We start from the raw sequence: 23,100 nt of genomic DNA on the forward strand, positions 1-23,100 counted from the left end.
TGTTGCAATTGTACCAGCCTCCACCACTTCCTCTGGCAACTCATTCCGTACACATAGCCCTCTGTGTGAAACGGTTGCCCCTTAGGTCTCTTTTATATCTTTCCCCTCTCACCCTAAACCTATGCCACTCGAGCTCTGGACTCCACGACACCAGGGATAAGACTTTGCCTATTTACCCTATCCATGCCCCTCATAATTTTGTAAACCTCTATAAGGTCACCCCTCAGCCTCCGACGTTCCAGGGAAAACAGCCCCAGCCTGTTCAGCCTCACCTTATAGCTCAAATTCTCCAACTCTAGCAACATCCTTGTAAATCCTTTGTGAACTCTTTCAAGTTTCACAACATCTTTCCGATAGGAAGGAAACCAGAATTGCACGCAATATTCCAACAGTGGCCTAACCAATGTCCTGTACAACCGCAACATGACCTCCCAACTCCTGTACTCAATACTCTGACCAATAAAGGAAAGCATACCAAACGCCTTCTTCACTATCCTGTCTACCTGCGACTCCACTTTCAAGGAGCTATGAACCTGCACACCAAGGTCTCTTTGTTCAGCAACACTCCCTAGGACCTTACCATTAAGTGTATAAGTCCTACTAAAATTTGCCTCCCCAAAATGCAGCACCTCGCATTTATCTGAATTAAACTCCATCTGCCACATCTCAGCCCATTGGCCTATCTGGTCCAGATCCTGTTGTAATTTGGTCCAGATCCTGTTGTGAGTGGGCGGCATGGTGGTTAGCACTGCTGCCTCGCAGCGCCAGAGACCCGGGTTCAATTCCCGCCTCAGGCGACTGACTGTGTGGAGTTTGCACGTTCTCCCCGTGTCTGCGTGGGTTTCCTCCGGGTGCTCCGGTTTCCTCCCACAGTCCAAAGATGTGCAGGTCAGGTGAATTGGCCATGCTCAATTGCCCGTAGTGTTAGGTAAGGGGTAAATGTAGGGGGTATGGGTGGGTTGTGCTTCGGCGGGGCGGTGTGGACTTGTTGGGCCGAAGGGCCTGTTTCCACACTGTAAGTAAGTAATCTAATCTAATCTGAGGTAACCCACTTCGCTGTCCATTACACCTCCAATTTTGGTGTCATCTGCAAATTTACTAATTGTACCTCTTATGCTCGCATCCAAGTGATTTATGTAAATGACAAAAAGTAGAGGACCCAGCACCGATCCTTGTGGTACTCCACTGGTCACAGGCCTCCAGTCTGAAAAACAACCCTCCACCACCACCCTCTGTCTTCTACTTTTGAGCCAGTTCTGTATCCAAATGGCTAGTTATTAGAATTCTTTGAGGATTTAACTCTTAGAATTGATGAAGAGGAGCTGGTGGGTATGATTTATTTGAACTGTTGAAAGGTTTTCAACAAGTCTGATACAAAAGATTAGTGTGTAAACTTAAAGCATGTGGGATTAGGGTAGTGTATTGAGATGGATAGTGAACTGGTTGGCAAACAGGAAACAGAAAATAGGAATAAATGGTTTTTTTTTCGAGGGCAATCAATATTGCAGGACCACAGCTATTCACAATAAATATTTATAATTTAGATGATAAAGCTAAATAATATCACCAAATTTGCAGACGACACAAATCTGGGTGGGAGGGTGAACCGTGAGGAGGATGCAGAGATGCTTCATTGTAAATTGGACAAATTGAGAAATATATTGTGGATAAATAAGGTTATTGCTTTGGCAGCAAAAACAAGAGAGCAGATTATCATCTAAATGGTTATAAATTAAGATAGGGAAATTCGCAATGAGATCAGGGTGTTCTTGCACACCGGCTGCTGAAGGTAAGCATAGATTTGGTAAAGAAGGCAAATGGTTCACTGATCTTCATAGAAGGATGATTCGAGTACAGGGCAGGGATGTCTTGCTGCAATTATACAGGGCCTTAGTGAAACCACAACTGGTATATTGCATGCAGCTTTGATGTCATTATCTGAGGAAGGACATTGTTGCTTTTGAGGGAGTACAGTGAAAGTTTATCAGACTGATTCCTGGGATAGCGGGACTGATGTATGAAGAGAGTTCCAATGATGGGGGATTACAGAACCAGGGGCCACAGTCCAAGGTTACAATGTAAACCATGAAGATGGAGAAATTTCTTCACCCAGTTCTGAAGGAGGATCACCGGACCTGAACATTAACTATGATTTCTCTCAACAGATACTGCCGGACAATGCTGAGTTTTTCCAACAATTTCTGTTTTTGTTTCTGATTTATAGCATTCACAGTTCTTTTGCGTTTCTTAAAGATACAGGTTAAAGTTCCATCCCATTGTCTCTATCAAACACTCCCAGGACAGGTACTGCATGGGATTAAATACTTGATAAAGCTACCTCTACACTACCTACTTTGAGAGAATTCAGTCCAGAGTGAATCATTCTCCACCTACCTGTAGACTAGGATCTCATGTCCTATTAGTACCTCAACTCCAATCCAAGGTTCAGCAGATGTCACACACTGTATCATGCACTTAGCAGCTTTGACCTCTGTATTTACATAAACACTGAAGCCAGGCTTCAGGAATTAAACATTTCCCTGCATTGCAACAATGACGACGCCTGAAAGTGCATCATTGACTACACATCACTATGTAACATGCTGAGACTCTGAAATTATAAAAATTATATCCATAAAACTACAAATTCTCTCTTTCTTAAAACAAAAACACATTCTGGCTTGGATGAAAACTCCAGCAGTCAGTTTATTTTTGCAACATTGCATAACATAGTCTCGAGATTCCAAAGATAGTGGTTTACACACGACTCATTCAGTCCCAACTCCAATCAATTTATTCATGAGTTTACGTCTGGCAGAGGATTAATATTCACAAAGCCACCAGCAATAATCAGATAGTAATTGTTGAACAAGCTTAACTGGAGGTGGATGCAGCACCAACTTAACCCACGAGGTTCTTCTGTAGATCTAGGGCCGACAAGGTCAAAGCTGGCAAATGTTGGTGGACACATTGGCACAGAGATGGGGCATGAGTTAAAAGAAATTGGGATCTGGTGAAAGTCTGTTATTCTGGATAATAGTACAAAAAAGAAACATTGGCAGTTTTGGAGATTGAACCAAAACATTTACTCTAATGATGAGACAGAATTGTGGGGCTTGAGTACCAGGACATTCCTCCCATCACAGCTATGTCACTAGGTTCTACCCTGAGACTGAATTTAATTTTAAGGTATAAAACAAAGAGCTGGGTGAAAAAAAATATCATAAGGTCTGGTAGCATCTCTGAGGGGAGAGAAACAGAATACATGTTCAGAGTCCAAAGAAAGTGCTGCAATACAGAAAAGTCATATGAAACTTGAAACATGAATTTTGTTTCTCTCCCCATAGACTATGCAAGACATATTGAAAATTTCCTGCACTGTTTTTATTTCAGATTGTCAGCAACATTTTGCTTTTACTTTAATGGATGTCACATACCTTTCTTGTTCATTGGCCTGGCTGTCCAACTTGAAACAGTGCCTGTCTGCATAATGAGTAATGCAAGACATCAATACGAAGCATTTTTTTTTATTCACTCATGGGATGCAGGTATGTCTGGCTAGGCAAGCATTTATTTCCCAGCCATAATTGCCTAGAGAGCAGTTAAGACTCAAAGTTGCTGTGGGTCTGGAGACAGATGTAGGCCAGACCAGGTAAGGATGACAGATTTCATTCCCTAAAGGAGATTAGTGAATTCAGATCGGTACTTCCGACAATCAACAATGGCTTCATGGTCATCATTAGATCCTTAAGTTCAGATTCTTTATTGAATGCAAATTTCACCATCTGCTGTGGCAGGATTTGAAACCGGATCACCAAACCATTAGCTGAGTTCCTGGATTCATAGTCCAGTGGTAATACTACTAGGCCATTACCTCCCCTTTCAAATATTCACTGAAACGCATTTTCCAGCAGGAATGCACAGGACAGTGATCAGAAGCAGCAGCTTTGCCTAATTCCTCCTTCTCAAGACTATAGTCTCCGCAAAGTCCTAACAAGCAGAGCCTGGAGATTGAAATGAAAAGCCTGTGCTTTGATTTGCTCAATGCCTCACCAAATACTGGACTAATCAACTGTGCTATTGTGGTGCAGTGGCAGTGTCCCTGCCTCTGGACCATCAGCCAGGGCCCAAGTCCCACTTCCTCCAATGTAATAACAAGTTAATTAGAAAATATTTTAAAATCCGTTTAATCATGCAGTTATTTAATTGGTTGATTTGTGGAGGGTTTACAAATAAAATTAGGCTCTGGTGCAGTGGGGAGTTGACTTCTGGACAGAAACAGATCCAGAAGGGAGGTGTTTGTGCTAAATTGTAGATTTACAATAAAACTCTTCCAAGTTTCTGAAAGACTTGACCTAGGTCAACCGGGGGATAGTGGTCTGTTTAAAAACTCGTATGTCTAACACTGTACAGAGGGTGTCTGGTGCTGGCTGAAACATAAGTACTGTTTTGGAGACAGTAATTTGTGGACCAAGAATTTTGGCAGCACTCGAGAATTTGTTTTCCATACTCTGGATGTACTTTTCTTTGTTGTGATTTTTAATAGACAAAGGTATAAAAGAAAACAAAGTCAAGGAGGGTAAATGGAGCTAGGTTAAATATCAGACATGATCTCTCTGAATGCTAGAACAAATTAGAGAGACTGAACAGCCTTCTACTGAGGAGAAGCAGGCCTGCTGTGCCCAGCCTAGCCACTGGGGCAAGACACACAGTGAACACATCCAAAGTGGGGCTGGAATTACTGCACATGGTACATGTTGCTCAAAGAGTTTCTTCTCTTTTAAAAAAAAGCAGTTGCTTAAAATAAAATGTTTGACATGTATCCAGGCAGCAAAAAGAGTTTACACAAGAGATGTGAACTCATTTATTCCATGCAGGTTCTATGTCCCCACTGAATTCAATTACACTAAATGTGTTTCTTTACTAATCCACATACTTTGTTAACTCAGCCACAAACCAAGGCTGTATTCCAGCAATACTTCTGTTATGTAAGCAACCTTGAAGTGTTTTCCCTAGTTATCTCTCTTTCTCATTTCTATGTAAGCCACACAATATCTGTAACTGAGCTGCATCCTAAATTATAATCATTTTCATAAAGAGCAAGCCCCCTGCGGCACACGGCCCTCTGCTCATTGCCTCCCCACAACAGCATGACTCAGCCTCAGAACCAAGTACAATTGGATAGGGAAGGTAAATGAGGAAGGTGCCGAAACCAATCTAGGAGTCACTGGCAATGACACTACAGGAAGTGCCCTTCATAAACTCAGCACCCAAATTCTTGACCAACACGATATTAGAAACTTCAGGTTGTGCACAGCAAGAAATTAAGAATTCCAGTTTTCTATGCAACCACTTAATGTCCAGCTGTTGCTGTTGCAACCCCTCCACAGCAACAGCCACAGCAGTGACAACACCAAATGATTCTGATTCAGATGATGAAAATTCTTCCCATTCAAAACAATCAACCAATGATGCTAAACAGTAAACCTCTGCAAGTTATTGCTCGGTATCCCAATTTGTATTTTAGCTATGACTCTGATACACAGATACAACAGCTTCCAGGCAGTTAGAGGGCAGTTTCCAGATTCAGTGTGACAGTAATGCCACACACACAGGTCTACAGGAGCCTTGTGACAGTCAAGAGACACAGCAGCCTGTCAAGTATTTTCATGGCAAGTTTCTCCATCTGGTGGCTAACCAATAAAAATAAAGACATTGAAAGTTACATTTACTTTGGGAATAAGCATCAATCACTCACTCTACAGGGATTGATAACTGGTTTGGTAAAACCATATCTCAGACGGAATTGACATACAATATACTGCAATATTGGGTTGTACACTGATTTTCAGCCAATACAGAAATAAATACAGGGAGAAGTGTAAATACTAGAAACCTGGAACCGCAACAACCAGTGCTGCATGGTGACAGCAGGTAAGTCACAGAACCAGAGGCCATTTGGCCCACTGTACCTATACCATCTCTTTGAAGGTGTTAAATGCTTCATCTAATTTTCTCAGTTCTTTCATCACAGTCCAGAAAAATGTTACTTTTCAAATACTAATTCAATTCCCTTTTCAAAATTACCATCAAATCAGCTTCCACAGCCCTATCAGTGAGTAAATTTGAGGAGTTAGAGGTAATGGGGTTGCAAGGTTATGGGGAGAAGGCAGGAAAATGGGGGTGAGGAGCATATCAGCCATGATCAAATGATGGAGCATTTTCAATGGGTCAAATAGCCTAATTCTGCTTCTATATCATGAACCTATTACACAGCATGTTCCAGATTGACATAATGAGATGAGACTGGTTCACTATTTGACTGTAGAATCATCGCTACAATAGATGGAGATTCTTACCCAGTTTGGCTTCGACCGGATTGATCACATGAGGCAAGCTATCCTCATTCAAAGTAAAGCTTGATGAAGTCTTATTGTAGCGTGGTGTTACACCAAGAACTGCATAATACAGTGTCTGTAAAGAGAGAGTTGGGGTTGGTCATGAGTCTCAGCTCAGGCAGAGGTTGGAATAACAGAGAATCAGTAACAATATTTTAACTGTGCTGCTAATCATCCAAAATGCACTCAGCCAAACACTCTAAATTTCACTGTGGCAATGCTTAAAGATATAATTGCCACGTGGACAACTTCAGTGATCTTTTTCCAGGTTCAAATCCTACTTATGAAACGATTTCCCTATCTTAAATGATAGAGGCCATTACCAACAGGTTTCACTAAGCAGTTCTACCTAATCCATCAACTAATGTAAAAGGAAAATAGACCATCACCTTTATTGCAAGGGGATTAGAGTATTAAAGGAAGAAGTCTCACTACAACTGCAAAGGGCCCTGGTGAGACTACATCTGAGCTACTATACACGGATTTAGGCTGTCTATTTAAGGAAGAATATTCTTGCATTGGAAACTATTCAGGAAAAGGTTCACAGTGTTGATTTCCAGAATGAAAGGGTTGGCTCAGAAGTAAAGGTTGACCAGGATGGGCGTGTAGAAATTGGGGTTTAGAAAAATGAGAGATGACCTTAGATGACCTTAGTGGGCAGCACGGTAGCACAGTGGTTAGCACTGCTGCCTCACAGCGCCTGAGACCCGGGTTCAATTCCCGACTCAGGCGACTGACTGTGTGGAGTTTGCACGTTCTCCCCGTGTCTGCGTGGGTTTCCTCCGGGTGCTCCGGTTTCCTCCCACAGTCCAAAGATGTGCAGGTCAGGTGAATTGGCCATGCTAAATTGCCCGTAGTATTAGTTAAGGGGTAAATGTAGGAGTATGGGTGGGTTGCGCTTCGGCGGGTCGGTGTGGACTTGTTGGGCCGAAGCGCCTGTTTCCATACTGTAATGTAATGTAATGTAATAGTGAAATGTATAACATGGTGAAGGAGGTTAACAGGGTGGAAACTGGGAGGACATTTCCCCTCATGGAGGAATCTAGAAACAGGGAACACAGTCTGAAAACTAAGATGCAAATGAAGAGCTATATTTTCTCACAGAAGGTCATTACTCTTTGGAGATTTCTTGCCAAGAGGACAGTGGAGGCTGTAACATCAAATAGCTTCAAGGCCGAGTCAGACAGATTTTGGATAAATAGCAAGTTGCCGAGAGAGTTAAATAATGTAGACTGACACCTCCAGTGTAGTGCTGAGTAAGCATAGTACTGTCAGAAGGTCAGTGTTGACAGAGTGCAACAGTCAGAGGGTCAGTACTGAGGGAGTACCATGCTATCAGAGGGACACTACTAAGGGAGCGCCATGCTGTTAGTGTCAATACTGAGGGAGCACTGCACAGTTGGAGGGTCAGAGCTGAGGGAGCACTGCACTGTCATAGTATCAGTACTCAGGGAGTACCATACTGTCAGAGGATCAGTACTGAGACAGCACTGCACTGAGGAAAATACTAAGCAAGTACTGAATTGGTAGAGATAGTGTGCTGAGGGAGTGGAGCCCACTTGGACAGTCAATATTGAAAGAGCACCATGATAGCAAGTTTTGAGAAGATTTGTAGCTCAGGTTAAGATTCTGAATGTAGGTTTGCTTATTGAGCTGGAAGGTTCATTTTCAGACGTTTCATCACCATACTGGGTAACATCTTCAGTGGGCCTCTGGACGAAGCACTGCTGATGATTCCTGCTTTCTATTTATATATTTGGGTGTGTTTGAGTTGGTGATGTCATTTCCTGTGCTGATGCAATTTCCTATAGTGACGTCATTTCCTGTTCTTTTTCTCAGGGGTTGGGAAATCGGGTCCAAGTGGCTGTGTTTGTTAACATTGACTTGGACCCGAATTCTCACCCCCTGAGAAAAAAAACAGGAAATGACATCACCATAGGAAATGTCATCACCAACCCAAAGAATCCCAAATATATAAATAGAAAGCAGGAATCATCAACAGTGCTTCTCCGGAGGCCCACAGAAGATGTTATCTAGTATGGTGACGAAACGTCTGAAAATGAAACTTCCAGCTCAGCGAGCAAACCTACATCCAGAACACCATGACGTCAGAGGATTCTGTTAGAGAATCAGTCTGAAGAAATGCTACTGTCTGAAAAAAATTGCAAAGAGATACTTTATTTATAAAATATTATCTGATTAGAGTGGTGCTGGAAAAACACAGCAGTTCAGGCAGCATCCGAGGAGCAGTAAAATCGACGTTTCGGGCAAAAACCTTTCATCAGGAATACAGGCAGAGTGCCTGAAGGGTGGAAAGATAAATGAGAGGAGGGTGAGGGTGAGGGCGAGGGTGAAGGTGGGGGTGGGGAGAAAGTAGCATAGAGTACAATAGGTGAGTCGGAGAGGGGATGAAGGTGATAGGTCAGGGAGGAGGGTGGAGTGGATAGGTGGAAAGAAAGATAAGCAGGTAAGACAAGTCATGGGGACAGTGCTCAGCTGGAAGTTTGGAGCTGGGATGAGGTGGGGGAAGGGAAAATGAGGAAACTGGTGAAGTCCACATTGATGCACTGGGGGTGAAGTATTCCAAGGCGGAAGATGAGGCGTTCTTCCTCCAGGCGTTGGGTGGTGAGGGAGCGGCGGTGAAGGAGGCCCAGGACCTCCATGTCCTCGGCTGAGTGGGAGAGGGAATTGAAATGTTGGGCCACAGGGCGGTGTGGTTGATTGGCGCGGGTGTCCCAGAGATGTTCCCTAAAGGGCTCTGCTAGGAGGCGTCCAGTCTCCCCAATGTAGAGGAGACCGCATTGGGAGCAACGGATATAATAAATGATATTGGTGGATGTGCAGGTAAAACTTTGATGTATGTGGAAGGCTCCTTTAGGGCCTTGGATGGAAGTGAGAGGGGAGGTGTGGGCGCAGGTTTTGCAATTCCTGCGGTGGCAGGGGAAGTTGCCAGGACAGGAGGGTGGGTTGTTGGGGGGCGTGGACCTGACCAGGTAGACATGAAGGGAACGGTCTTTGCGGAAGGCGGAAAGGAGTGGGGAGGGAAATATATCCCTGGTGATGGGGTTTGTTTGGAGATGGCGGAAATGTCAGCGGATGATTTGGTTTATGCGAAGGTTGATAGGGTGGAAGGTGAGCACCAGGGGGGTTCTGTCCTTGTTACTGTTGGAGGGGTGGGGTCTGAGGGCAGAGGCGCGGGATGTGGACGAGATGCTTTGGAGGCCATCTTTAACCACGTGGGAAGGGAAATTGCGGTCTCTAAAAGAGGAGGTCATCTGGTGTATTCTGTGGTGGAACTGGTCCTCCTGGGAGCAGATACGGCGGAGGCGGAGGAATTGGGAATAGGGGAGGTAGGGTGGGAAGAGGTGTAATCCAGGTAGCTGTGGGAGTCGGTGTCAAGTTGGTCGTCATTAATAGAGATGGAGAGGTCCAGGAAAGGGAGGGAGGTGTCAAAGATGGTCCAGGTAAATTTAAGGTCAGGTGGAATGTATAGGTGAAGTTGATGAATTGCTCAACCACCTCGCGGGAGCACGAGGTGGCGCCAATGCAGTCATCAATGTAGCGGAGGAAGAGGTGGGGAGTGGTGCCCGTCTAATTACAGAAGATGGACTGTTCTACGTAGCCAACAAAGAGACAGGCATAGCTGGGGCCCATGCGGGTGCCCATGGCTACCCCTTTGGACTGAAGGAAGTGGGAGGATTCAAAGGAGAAATTGTCAAGGGTGAGGACCAGTTCGGCCAGATGAATGAGTGTGTCAGTGGAAGGATACTGTTGGGGACGTCGGGAGATGAAGAAATGGAGGGCTTGGAGGCCCTGGTCATGGCGGATGGAGGTGTAGAGGGACTGGATATCCATGGTGAGATGAGGCATTGGGGGCCGGGGAAACGGTAGCCTTGGAGGAGGTGGAGGGCGTGGGTGGTGTCTCGAACATATGTGGGGAGCTCCTGGACTAGGGGGGATAAGACAGGTCGAGGTAGGTAGAAATGAGTTCAGTGGGGCAGGGACATGCTGAGACAATGGGTCAGTCCCATTGTACCTAAAGTAGTTCTGTACAGACTTTGCATATAAAGAACAAAAACACTGGAATTTGAAGTTCCTGGAGTTAAAAAACCAAAGGCATTTCCTACTCATGCAGGATACTATTTTTATACATTGAGACAAAGAGAGGATCTGATAACTGCATGGACCCTTGTTGTATTTTGGCAGAAAGAACTTAGATGATAAACTTTCTCTATTCTACTTTGGCAGCTGCCCCAAGCTTTCCTGTGTCCCCCAGCACATACCCCTGAACCTTGGAATATGCCAGTCTGCAATATTTGGTTGAGGTTAACTGTCCAAGATAAATATTTAGGGAGCACTGCACTATAGGAGAGTCAGTATAGAAGGATTGCTGAACTGACAGAGAGCAACATTATTGGATGGATGATACTTAAGGAGTGTTGTCCTGTCAGCAGATCAGTCCTAAGTAAGTGCTGGACTTTCTGTGGTCTAAAGTCTTCAGGATGGGATGCTAGTTGAGGTTCTGCCCAGGTGGATGTAACAGGTTCCACAGCATTACTTCACATAACAGGTTAGTTTCCTTGGTATCCTGGCCAACAGGAATCCCTCAACCAACACATCAAACAGATAATCTAGTCACCTGCGTCAATACTACTTGTGGCAATGTGCTGTATGCAAATTGGCTGCAACCTTTCACTACAAGTGAGCTTTAGGGTGTTCTGATCTTGAGAGGCACTGTGTAAAATTCTCTTTCCTGTTGATTTATTTTATTTTCCTTCTCTAATTATTTTACACTTGATGGTGTCCTGGTGAAAGGGATTCATTCTTCTGCCCAGTTCTTTCAGTTTAAGAAACAATCTTTTCAACTCAACCTTACCTGAGAGTCAACAGAAAAGTTAGCGAATACTGACATCTTGTCCAGGAAGGGTTGCACATAATTATTCACTGCTTGTTCAATGTCCCAACAAGTGTTGTGGGATTTGGGATCAGGATTCAACAAACTGAAAGTGATTTCATATCCTACATGGAGATTGAAAAGAGTACAGCTCATCAAAATGGAAACTAATGTGCATCATTGAAACAAACACTGATTGTGGTATTGAGGGTATTTAATACTGCTTTATGCACTAATTGATAAACCTGGTCTGTTTATTATTTAATATGAAGAACATTGCAATTATTTAACAGATGAGGGCAGGGCAATTCTCAGAGCCAAGATTAACATACATGCAGCAATGCTGCGATTTGCAGAATGCTCCTCTACACCAAGTTTTGAAATAAATATAAAGTCCTTGTTAAGATACTGGGGGAGTTTTAACCCGACTTACCAATTAATAAGCTAACAGGATTAGGTGCAACACCACGTTACAAAATATGAAATAAAGAGTAATATTGGGCAGGATTTACATCCAGCATTGAATTCCACAGTTAGTTCATCTCACAAGACTTTAAAATTGCTCTCATTGTGTCTATGCTCAAATCTACTGATTACGTTCTCAGGCAAGATACTAGAGCATGGTTACAAACAATAAAACTATCTTCCAATGACAGTACATAACTTCAGGAGAGATAGGAAGAGAAGCAGAGCACCAAACAATACAAAAGGGAAAATTCTTACCAAGACTAGATTTAAAAGCTGTCATGCTGTCTGTGAAGATGTCAGTGCCAAATGTTCCTGAAGGAAAGCGACTAGACAATGCTGCAACCACCATGTCATCAGTGAAGGACATTGTTTGCAGGATATCTTCCACATAGTCGTCAATGTCCTGAAGTACCTCCGCCACAGTATGAGATCTAGTCACAGGTGAGCGCAGAAAGGCAGCCCTGTGTTTCCCAATGTAAACAGTGACCTCTTGCGGAAAAAGCTGGGAATCAGCAGGCACAACGTATATCACCACAGATCCTATCAAGCTCTCATAAACTCGGGACAGCGTGACAACAGTCACTGAAACAGAAGAGAGAAGGATTTAGATTAGAAAGGGAATCTCTACTTTTAAGATGAATGACACAGTCAGAAAAAGACTTTTCAAAACAGAGCCCTACGAAGAAGAACATGGCAGTCTTAATATCTAATCTGCTCTTTTGAATAAGCAGATTGCAGGTTGGACAGGAAAAATAATAAGAGTTAGCCCTGTAAAATAAAGAAAGCAAGAGAAATAGGGATAAAGAAAAAAAAATTAAGAAATCTTGAGAGAGAAATCCCCCAAGAGAGAGATAGAGAAAAGTCGAATCAGGCTGCCACTCTCATTATGAATCACAATCTTGGAAGAATTTTAATAGTCACCTTCAGGTGATGCCCCTCCCCTACAGTCATATTGCCTGTTTTTGATTCTCAAGTGAGCAACTTAGCATGTTTAAAGGAGTTTCAAGTCCAAGGACTGTGCTTCATAGAAATGCATCTCCTTCAAGAAAGAGGAGCTGGGATGGATGAGAAAACAAAAAGAACAGAACCAATTCATAACTATTGCACAACTAAAATGAAGATTTGTGAGCAATCAGCTGAGCTGACCAAGATGGAGTAGTTGATTAATGTTTAGTAGAAGCTAAAGTACAGGTGGACTACATGTATTTCCCGGGCTGCAGACAACACTTCTCTAAGTTTGCACTGCGGAATAAGTGGTTAATTTATACAGGCCTGGACTAATAGGAGTTCAAATTACAAAACAACAGTTGAGATTAAGGTAACAGCTTAAAGTTTCAGCTAAACCCTAAATGAATCTTGATCCAGTAGTTTCTCTTTTCAGATGCCCGTAATCTAAGGTTATCCTCCTCACTATTACCACCCACCAATATTTGCATTACCCACGACCTCACTGACCAACCCGCCTACATTCATGTCTAAATCATTATACACACCACAAACATCAAGAGCCCCGTCACTGAACACTGTGGAATCTCAACAGACCCAGGCTTCCAGTCACAAAAACACCCTTCAACCAATCCTGGATCTAATTAACCCGATTTCCTGCACTAGAAATTTGTAGAGATCACAGTGATACAGAGGGATAAGGCCAGAAAGAGATTTTAACATCGACAACTATTATTTAGATCAAAGGCACTTCAGAGGATGGGAGATCGAAATTTGCAGCATGTGGTAGCTAGGAGTCAAAGTAAGTCAGGATGCACAGGGGTGATGAGTGAGCAGGAGACATACCAGCATCAAAGTTTTTGATTACATCTATGTAGGATGGAGGATAAATTAGAGCTTAAAAATGTGTTGCTGGAAAAGCACAGCAGGTCAGGCAGCATCAAAGGAGAATCGACGTTTTGGGCATAAGCCCTTCTTCAGGAATGAGGAGGGTGTGCCAAGCAGGCTAAGATAAAAGGTAGTGAGGAGGGACTTGGGGGAGGGACGTTGGGAATGCGATGGGTGGAAGGAGGTTAAGGTGAGGGTGATAGGCCAGAGAGGGGGTGGGGGCAGAGAGGTCGGGAAGAAGACTGCAGGTCAAGAAGGCGGTGCTGAGTCTGAGGGTTGGGACTGAGATAAGGTGGGGGGGGGCGGGGAAATGAGAAAGCTGGAGAAATCTGCATTCAACCCTCGTGGTTGGAGGGTTCCTAGGCAGAAGATGAGTCGCTCTTCCTCCAGGCGTCGCGTTGCCATGGTCTCGTTTAGAGGTGGCGGAAATGAGGAAGGATGATCCGATGTATCTGGAGGTTGGTGGGGTGGTAGGTGAGGACTAGTGGTTGACAATGCTGTCCACCGCATCTCCTCCACTTCCCGTTCCTCCGCCCTTGAACCCCGCCCCTCCAATCGCCACCAGGACAGAACCCCACTAGTCCTCACCTACCACCCCTCCAACCTCCAGATACATTGGATCATCCTTCCTCATTTCTGCCACCTCCAAACGGACCCCACCACCAAGGATATATTTCCCTCCCCACCCCTATCAGCATTCTGGAAAGACAACTCCCTCGCGACTCCCTTGTCAGATCCACACCCTCCACCAACCCAACCTCCACTCCCGGCACCTTCCCCTGCAACCGCAAAAAATGTAAAACTTGCACCCACACCTCCCCCTTCACTTCCCTCCAAGGCCCCAAGGGATCCTTCAATATCCATCAGAAATTCACCTGCACCTCCACACACATCATTTACTGCATCCGCTGCACCCGATGTGGCTTCCTATATATTGGGGAGACAGGCCGCCTACTTGCGGAATGTTTCAGAGAACACCTCTGGGACACCCGGACCAATCAACCCCAACAGCCCCGTGGCTGAACACTTTAATTCCCCCTCCCACTCCACCAAGGACATGCAGGTCCTTGGCCTCCTCCATCGCCAGATCATGGCAAGACGACGCCTGGAGGAAGAGCGACTCATCTTCCGCCTAGGAACCCTCCAACCACAAGGGATGAATGCAGATTTCTCCAGCTTCCTCATCCCCCCCCCCCCATCTTTTCTCAGTCCCAACCCTCAGACTCAGCACCGCCTTCTTGACCTGCAATCTTCTTCCCAACCTCTCCGCCCCCACCCCCTCTCCAGCCTATCACCCTCACCTTAACCTCCTTCCACCTATCGCTTTCCCAACGTCCCTCCCCCAAGTTCCTCCTCCCTACCTTTTATTTTAGCCTGCTTGACACACCCTCCTCATTCCTGGAGAAGGGCTTATGCCCAAAACGTCGATTCTCCTTCTCCTTTGATGCTGCCTGACCTGCTGCGCTTTTCCAGCAACACATTTTTAAGCTCTGATCCCCAGCATCTGCAGTCCTCACTTTCACCTGGAGGATAAATTAGCCAAGAGAACATTGGAATAGTGCAATATCCAGGCGTAAAGACACAGAAAGAAGGTTGGCAGTAGGTGGGTTGGAACAAAGGTGGAGATGGAAAATGCAATGGTGGTGGAAGAAACATCCTTTCAAGGAGATTTTATTTTGATCTTCCACAATATTATACAACAAATTACATTTTTCAACATACTTAAAATAAATCCCAAAAGTTGTTGTGGTTCTGTTTGCCGAGCTGGGAATTTGTGTTGCAGATGTTTCGTCCCCTGTCCAGGTGACATCCTCAGTGCTTGGGAGCCTCCTGTGAAGCGCTTCTGTGATCTTTCCTCCGGCATTTGTAGTGGTTTGAATCTGTCGCTTCCGGTTGTCAGTTCCAGCTGTCCGTTGCTGTGGCCGGTATATTGGGTCCAGATCGATGTGCTTATTGATTGAATCTGTGGATGAGTGCCATGCCTCTAGGAATTCCCTGGCTGTTCTGTTTGGCTTGTCCTATAATAGTAGTGTTGTCCCAGTCGAATTCATGTTGCTTGTCATCTGCGTGTGTGGCTACTAAGGATAGCTGGTCGTGTTGTTTTGTGGCTAGTTGGTGTTCATGGATGCGGATCGTTAGCTGTCTTCCTGTTTGTCCTATGTAGTGTTTTGTGCAGTCCTTGCATGAGATTTTGTACACTACATTGGTTTTGCTCATGCTGGGTATTGGGTCCTTCGTTCTGGTGAGTTGTTGTCTGAGAGTGGCTGTTGGTTTGTGTGCTGTTATGAGTCCTAGTGGTCGCAGTAGTCTGGCTGCCAGTTCGGAAATGCTCTTGATGTATGGTAGTGTGGCTAGTCCTTTGGATTGTGGCATGTCCTCGTTCCGTTGTCTTTCCCTTAGGCATCGGTTGATGAAATTGAGCGGGTATCCGTTTTGACAATTCCCAGCTCGGCGAACAGAACCACAACAACGAGCACCCAAGCTACAAATCTTTTCACAAACTTTGAAATCCCAAAGTGCTTAACAAGAGCAATATAAATGAAATATTTGTAACAAGCCACAGCATGAGAAATCAAGCCCAGATTATCAAAGGTTTAAAGGATCATCTCAAAAAGAGAACAATGATAGGGAGGGAATCCAGTGCTTAAAGTCATGGCAGCTGAAAGCACACTGCTAATGACATTGTTATTAAAATCAGGGATACTCAAGAGGCAGAATTAGAAAAACAGAGAGATCTCAAAGGCTTAAAGGTTTGGGGGAACTACAGAAATTGGGAAGGATGAGGCCATACCAGGATTTAAAATAAAGGATAAGGATTTGGAAATTGATGTAGTCAGACAAAGAGCCAGTGAAAATCAGCGTGCACAACGGATGATATTTAAATGAGATTCATGTAGGTTGATACCTGGTCAGGTTCTTTTTGCTCTGTTCTCTCTGGAGTTGCTAAGGGTGTATCCTGGGGCTCCTTCTACCTTTTTAAACGCATAATAGCCCTCAGTCATGTCACCCAAAACAGATTCCTTATATAAGCTGACAACACAATATCACTATTTCTTCCATGGTCCCCTCAACTAGCCAATAAGGGACGAGCAGAAATTTCCTCCAAATAAATATTAGGAAGACTGAAACTATTGGTTTTCATTTTTTTTTGCAGCAGAGAGCGGCGGGAGCTGGGTGGAAGTGAAGTCGGAGCGCAAAGCCGGTTGGGAAGGTAAGTGATTGTTATTTGAGTGGAGAAGGAACCCGAGACACTACACGTGTAGTGTCTCCCACCCTCCCTCCTCCTCTAACCTAAAAAAAAGGTAAGCTACTCAGTGTTCTTGTTTTGGAGACTAAGTGTAGAGTTATAGCAGCGCAGGCAGTGGAATGTTCCTCTTGCAGGATGTTTGAGGTAGGGGTGACCACCGATGCTCCTGCCGACTTCATCTGCAGGAAGTGCAGCCAGCTCCAGCTCCTCACAGACCACGTTAGGGAACTGGAGCTGGAGTTGGATGAACTGAGGATTATTCGAGAGGCTGAGAAGGTGATAGATAGAAGCTCCAGGAACATAGTTACACCAGAGAACAGAGGTAGCTGGGTAACAGTTAGAGGTGGAAAGGGGAGGAAGCAGGCAGTGCAGGGATTCCCCTGTGGTCATTCCCCTCAACAATAAGTATACTGCTTTGGATACTGTTGGGGGGGGACGGCCGAGCAGGGGTAAGCTGCAGTGACTGGGTCTCTGGCACGAGGTCCGGCTCTGAGGCTCAGAAGGGAAAGAGGGAGAAGGGCACCAATATCCTGGTTACAAATGTTTCAGTAAGATTAGGGAGGATGGTAAAAAAGGAGGGGGTGTGACTTTGGTAATTAGAAATGGTATAATGGCTGCAGAAAGGCAGTGCGAGGGGGATCTGCCTTTGGAGGTAGCATGGGTTGAAGTCAGAAATAGGAAAGGAGCAGTCACCTTGTTGGGTGTTTACTATAGGCCCCCAATAGCAGCAGAGATATGGAGAAACAGATTGGGAAACAGATTTTGGAAAGATGCAGAAGCCACAGGATATTAGTCATGGGCGATTTCAACTTCCCAAATATTGATTGGAAACTCTTTAGATCAAGTAGATTGGACGGGGCGGTGTTTGTGCAGTGTGTCCAGGAAGCTTTTCTAACTCAGTATGTAGATTGTCCGACCAGAGGGGAGGCCATATTGGATTTGGTACTCGGTAACGAACCAGGACAAGTGATGGGCTTGTTAGTGGGTGAGCATTTTGGTGATGGTGACCACAATTCTGTGACTTTCAGCTTGGTTATGGAGAGAGATAGGTGCGTGCAACAGGGTAGGTTTTACAATTGGGGGAAGGGTAAATACGATGCTGCAAGACAGGATCTGAGGAGCATAAGTTGGGAGCATAGGCTGTCAGGGAAGAATGTCATTGAATTGTGGAACTTTTTCAAGGAACAGATACGATGTGTCCTTGATATGCATGTACCTGTCAGGCAGGAAAGAGATGGTCGTATGAGGGAACCTTGGTTGACGAGGGAGGTTGAATGTCTAGTAAAGAGGAAGAAGGAGGCTTACATAAGGTTGAGGAAACAAGGTTCAGACAGAGTGTTGGAGGAATACAGGATAGCCAGGAGGGAGTTGAAGAAAGGGATTAGGAGAGCTAAGAGAGGGCATGAAAAATCTTTGGCAGGTAGGATCAAGGATAACCCCAAGGCCTTTTATGCGTATGTGAGAAACATGAGAATGATGAGAATGAGGGTAGGTCCGATCAAGGACAATAGTGGGAGACTGTGTATTGAGTCGGAAGAGATAGGAGAGGTCTTGAATGAGTACTTTTCTTCAGTATTTACAAATGAGAGGGACCGTATTGTTGAAGAGGAGAGTATGAAACAGACTGGTAAACTAGAGGAGATACTTGTTAGGAAGGAAGATGTGTTGGGCATTTTGAACAACTTGAGGATAGACAAGTCCCCCGGGCCTGACGGGATATATACTAGGATTATGTGGGAAGCAAGAGAGGAAATTGCAGAGCCGTTGGCAATGATCTTTTCGTCTTCACTGTCAACGGGGTGGTGCCAGGGGACTGGAGAGTGGCGAATGCTGTGCCCCTGTTCAAAAAAGGGAATAGGGATAACTCCGGGAACTACAGGCCAGTTAGTCTTACTTCAGTGGTAGGCAAAGTAATGGAAAGGGTACTGAGGGATAGGATTTATGAGCATCTGGAAAGACACTGTTTGATTAGGCACAGCCAGCACGGATTTGTGAGGGGTAGGTCTTGCCTTACAAGTCTTATTGAATTCTTTGAGGTGACCAAACATGTGGATGAGGGTAGAGCAGTGGATGTAGTGTACATGGATTTTAGTAAGGCATTTGATAAGGTTCCCCATGGTAGGCTTATGCGGAAAGTCAGGAGGCATGGGATAGTGGGAAATTTGGCCAGTTGGATAGAGAACTGGCTAACCGGTCGAAGTCAGAGAGTGGTGGTAGATGGTAAATATTCAGCCTGGAACCCAGTTACAAGTGGAGTTCTGCAGGGGTCAGTTCTGGGTTCTCTGCTGTTTGTAATTTTTATTAATAACTTGGAAGAGGGAGTCGAAGGGTGGGTCAGTAAATTTGCAGATGATACGAAGATTGGTGGAGTTGTGGATAGTGAGGAGGGCTGTTGTCGGCTGCAAAGGGACTTAGATATGATGCAGAGCTGGGCTGAGGAGTGGCAGATGGAGTTCAACCCTGTCAAGTGTGAGGTTGTCCATTTTGGAAGGACAAATAAGAATGCGGAATACAGGGCTAATGGTAGGGTTCTTAGTAAGGTGGAGGAGCAGAGGGATCTTGGGGTCTATGTTCATAGCTCTTTGAAAGTTGCCACTCAGGTGGATAGAGCTTGTAAGAAGGCCTATGGTGTATTAGCATTCATTAGCAGAGGGATTGAATTCAAGAGTCGTGAGGTGATGTTGCAGCTGTACAGGACCTTGGTAAGGCCACATTTGGAGTACTGTGTGCAGTTTTGGTCGCCTCACTTTAGGAAAGATGTGGAAGCTTTGGAGAGGGTGCAGAGGAGATTTACCAGGATGTTGCCTGGAATGGAGAATAGGTCGTACGATGATAAGTTGAGAGTGCTAGGCCTTTTCTCATTGGAACGGCAAAGGATGAGGGGTGACTTGATAGAGGTTTATAAGATGATCACAGGAATAGATAGAGTAGACAGTCAGAGACTTTTTCCCCGGGTACAACAGAGTGTTACAAGGGGACATAAATTTAAGGTGAAGGGTGGAAGGTATGGGGGGATGTCAGGGGTAGGTTCTTTACCCAGAGAGTGGTGGGGGCATGGAATGCGCTGCCTGTGGGAGTGGCAGAGTCAGAATCATTGGTGACCTTTAAGCGGCAATTGGATAGGTACATGGATAGGTACTTAAGCTAGGACAAAGTTCGGCACAACATCATGGGCCGAAGGGCCTGTTCTGTGCCGTATTGTTCTATGTTCTAAGAAACCAGGGAATAAACAGCTGTATTATATAGGCAGATGGAGGGTTTCAATGCTGCAATATACTTCCCAGACCAGTGCTCGAAAGCAAGCTTGGTGAAATGAGATCAGAATGACAAAGATAATACAGACCCTGAAAGTGGGTCCTCACAATACTTTTAAGGTTTAGGATAGGCCTCACATGATGATGGACAGTTCTGGTCACAAGTTCTTAAATCTTAATCAATGTAAACCACAACATCAGCTCAGTGGGGAAAGGCTTATTGTCAGAGACACCAGTCATCTCCCTAAATCACTCCCAAAGATCTTCCAACAACTGACTGCAGCTGGCCTATCCACAGTTGTAACTCGGACTTTTAATCTTCAATTCATCCTCTCAGTATCCATGTAAACAAACAGGATTCACTTGGCATTGAGGCAAGTGCAACAGATAGAGACAGAAGTAAATTCAATATAGAAAAGGCATGCAGCAGCAATTTTTTACCTTCCACATTTTCACCCATTATTGCATCTTGTTCAATACCGGTAGCAGCTCTATATGTCTTCTCATACCTATACTTGAAGCCTGTTTTACCTGAGAGAGAAACAGTACAAGGATTTAAACTTGAAACAGAATTTGTACAAGAAGCAAAGCTGACTAGACAGTGATTTAGCAACACAATTGCCAATCTTAATGTTCAGGTTCAATTTATGAATTGATCGTAGTGACCCACAGGGAGCACTACGTTAACTATATACTAACATGTGGGAGAACAGTACAAACGGATTTTTAGCGCCAATAGTATAAAATAGAATCTCTTTACATTTATTTTGTTCATGTTTTCTCTCTAATAATCCTCAGCATTCCCAGTGAAAACAGTTGCTGACTAGTCTTAGCTTTGAGTTTACAAGTGAGTTTCAACAGAGATCACACTGCTGAGTCTGTGGCTATCACCACTTGAAGAGCAAACATGTGCACATCCTAACCAGGAATTACTGGATGGTGATATGGGGCAAAACCCTTGACAGACACCAAGATCCTGGGGGAACTGATGGCCTAGTAGTATAATCGCTACTCTATTAATCCAGAAACTCTGCTAACATTCTGGGGACCTGGGTTCGAATCCTGCCATGACAGGCGGTTGAATTTGCATTCAATAAAAATCTGGAATTAAGAATATACTGTTCACCATGAAACCATTGTTGATTGCCAGAAAAATCCCACCTAGTTCACTAATGTCCTTCAAGGAAGGAAATCTGCCATCCTCACCTGGTCTGGCCTACAGATCTGACTCCAGATCCACATCAATGTGGTTGACTCTCCACTGTCCTCTGAAATGGACTAACAAGCCAATCAGTTCAAAGGCATCTAGAGATGGGTAATAAATGCTGGCCAGTCAGCAACACCTATGTCCCATAAGTGAATTTTAAAAATATCAACCGTTATGCTTTATTACTGTATCTTACTGTGATCAATTAACCTCAGCACAAACGAGGAAATCAAAGTTGATTATCTTCTTATTTGCACAGCACAATAATATGAAAAGGATAACATATTGGTGTGGAGACAAACATTTCTTTACTTGTTCAAACATCAGCACTATCGCAATCAGCATATAAAATGAGAAGCCACCATTTTAAGTTTACTGTTGTATTTACTCACCATCCAGCTGATTCAGTTTCTGGCTAAACTGAGTCTGTGGCAGCAGCCTTTTCTGTTGTTCTGCGGTCAATGTGCCTCTTGTGAAGACCACCTCCACTGGTACACTAATGTCAAGCTGCAAAAGAAGTCACAAGGTTCCATTAAACAAAATCTAAGGATGTGGACAACTTAACTTGATAGCCTGTAGAAAAAAGTACAATCCTCCACTTGTACAGCCCCTTTTGTAATGTAGGAAAACACTGCTGTCAATATATACACAGGAAGATCCCACAAATTGAAATCACATCAACTTTGACCAGGATGTTGGGGAGAACTCCTTCTGATCTGACTTGAATAATACTATGGTGTGTTCTACATCTACTTGAACTGATAGTGAGGCCTTGGCTTAGCATCTGATCCGAAATGTAGCCTCTTCAGATGGTGCTCCTTAAGGACTAAAACACCTTGCCACACAGAAAGGACTTTCATTACACTGCACGGAGGTTGACATCAGACAGAAGAGAGTTTAATTTTCTATCACATTACCCAGTGGCACAGCAGTTAGGAACACTAACTGCCATATTAAGTACATGCACGTATTGCATGGTTGCATCCTGACTTATGCTTAGAAAATATCAGGTTTGACCCTCTGCACTGACCATCTGTATGCTGAGGAGAATCTTTTGGAGAAGCTGGATTCAATACTTGACAGAGACAAGCTAGCACCAAGTGCCTTTGATTTGAAACTAGTTTGTAACAGACCTAAGAAGGAAGTTGACTCAGAACTCCAGAAAGTTTGTAAGCATACATGGGTCTCTCTTTCTCTGGGACTCTACAAAAAAAAACTAACTTAATCAACGACCTAGGTCCAACTTACCAAATCTTCTATTACACTACAGTCAACGAAAATGTAACAACTATGTGACAACAAACATTGCCAAAAACCGAAAGAGCTGTGAGAAAGTCAGCTTGTTCCACCCTTGTAGTTTGGACTCTTGATTCAAAGAACTTGTTCCTTTTGGTTTAAGTTTTCTACCTATGATATACCTGCACAGCTGTTTATCTTGTCTGTTCTATTTTTGAATTAATGTGTCAGTGCTTGGGTTTAAAGGGGTCTTTAGGGAATCAGCAATTTCGATTGGCTGGACAGATTGTTTGCCAGAGCAGCCAGAGGTCGTGGTACACATCGGCATCAATGACATAGGTAGGGAAAGGGATGAGGGACCTGAAAAGAGAATATAAGGAGATACTGTGAAGGACTCTTGTTCTTAGCTTCTCTCCTCATCCAAGGTATGGTCTCCCTCATGTTTAACCACTAATTTTCTCTCTCTCTCTCTCTCTCTAATGAGAGAGCAGCCCTATTGTCCTCTAAAACTACGGTGACTTTATCTTTAATTTAAGTTTGAATATTACAAGTTAAAAATTTGG

The 23,100-nt window shown here is 44.2% G+C and overlaps 1 protein-coding gene across 1 annotated transcript in view; it reads right to left on the reverse strand.

The window, feature by feature from the left end:
* The window catches only part of pigs (phosphatidylinositol glycan anchor biosynthesis, class S), a 50,979-nt gene that overhangs the window by 17,228 nt on the left and 10,651 nt on the right, over positions 1-23,100 (reverse strand). The window contains exons 3-7 of the mRNA XM_043718089.2: positions 21,694-21,808; positions 20,536-20,625; positions 12,016-12,342; positions 11,275-11,417; positions 6,360-6,474 (exon numbers count right to left, since the gene is read on the reverse strand). Coding sequence (XP_043574024.2) covers positions 6,360-6,474; positions 11,275-11,417; positions 12,016-12,342; positions 20,536-20,625; positions 21,694-21,808 — 790 coding nt within the window. The remainder of the gene's footprint in view (positions 1-6,359; positions 6,475-11,274; positions 11,418-12,015; positions 12,343-20,535; positions 20,626-21,693; positions 21,809-23,100) is intronic.

This window comes from Chiloscyllium plagiosum, unplaced genomic scaffold (genome assembly GCF_037043375.1).
Source record: "Chiloscyllium plagiosum isolate Xiang-an unplaced genomic scaffold, Cpla_swu_hap1 HiC_scaffold_31, whole genome shotgun sequence".
Lineage (NCBI taxonomy): Eukaryota > Metazoa > Chordata > Chondrichthyes > Orectolobiformes > Hemiscylliidae > Chiloscyllium > Chiloscyllium plagiosum.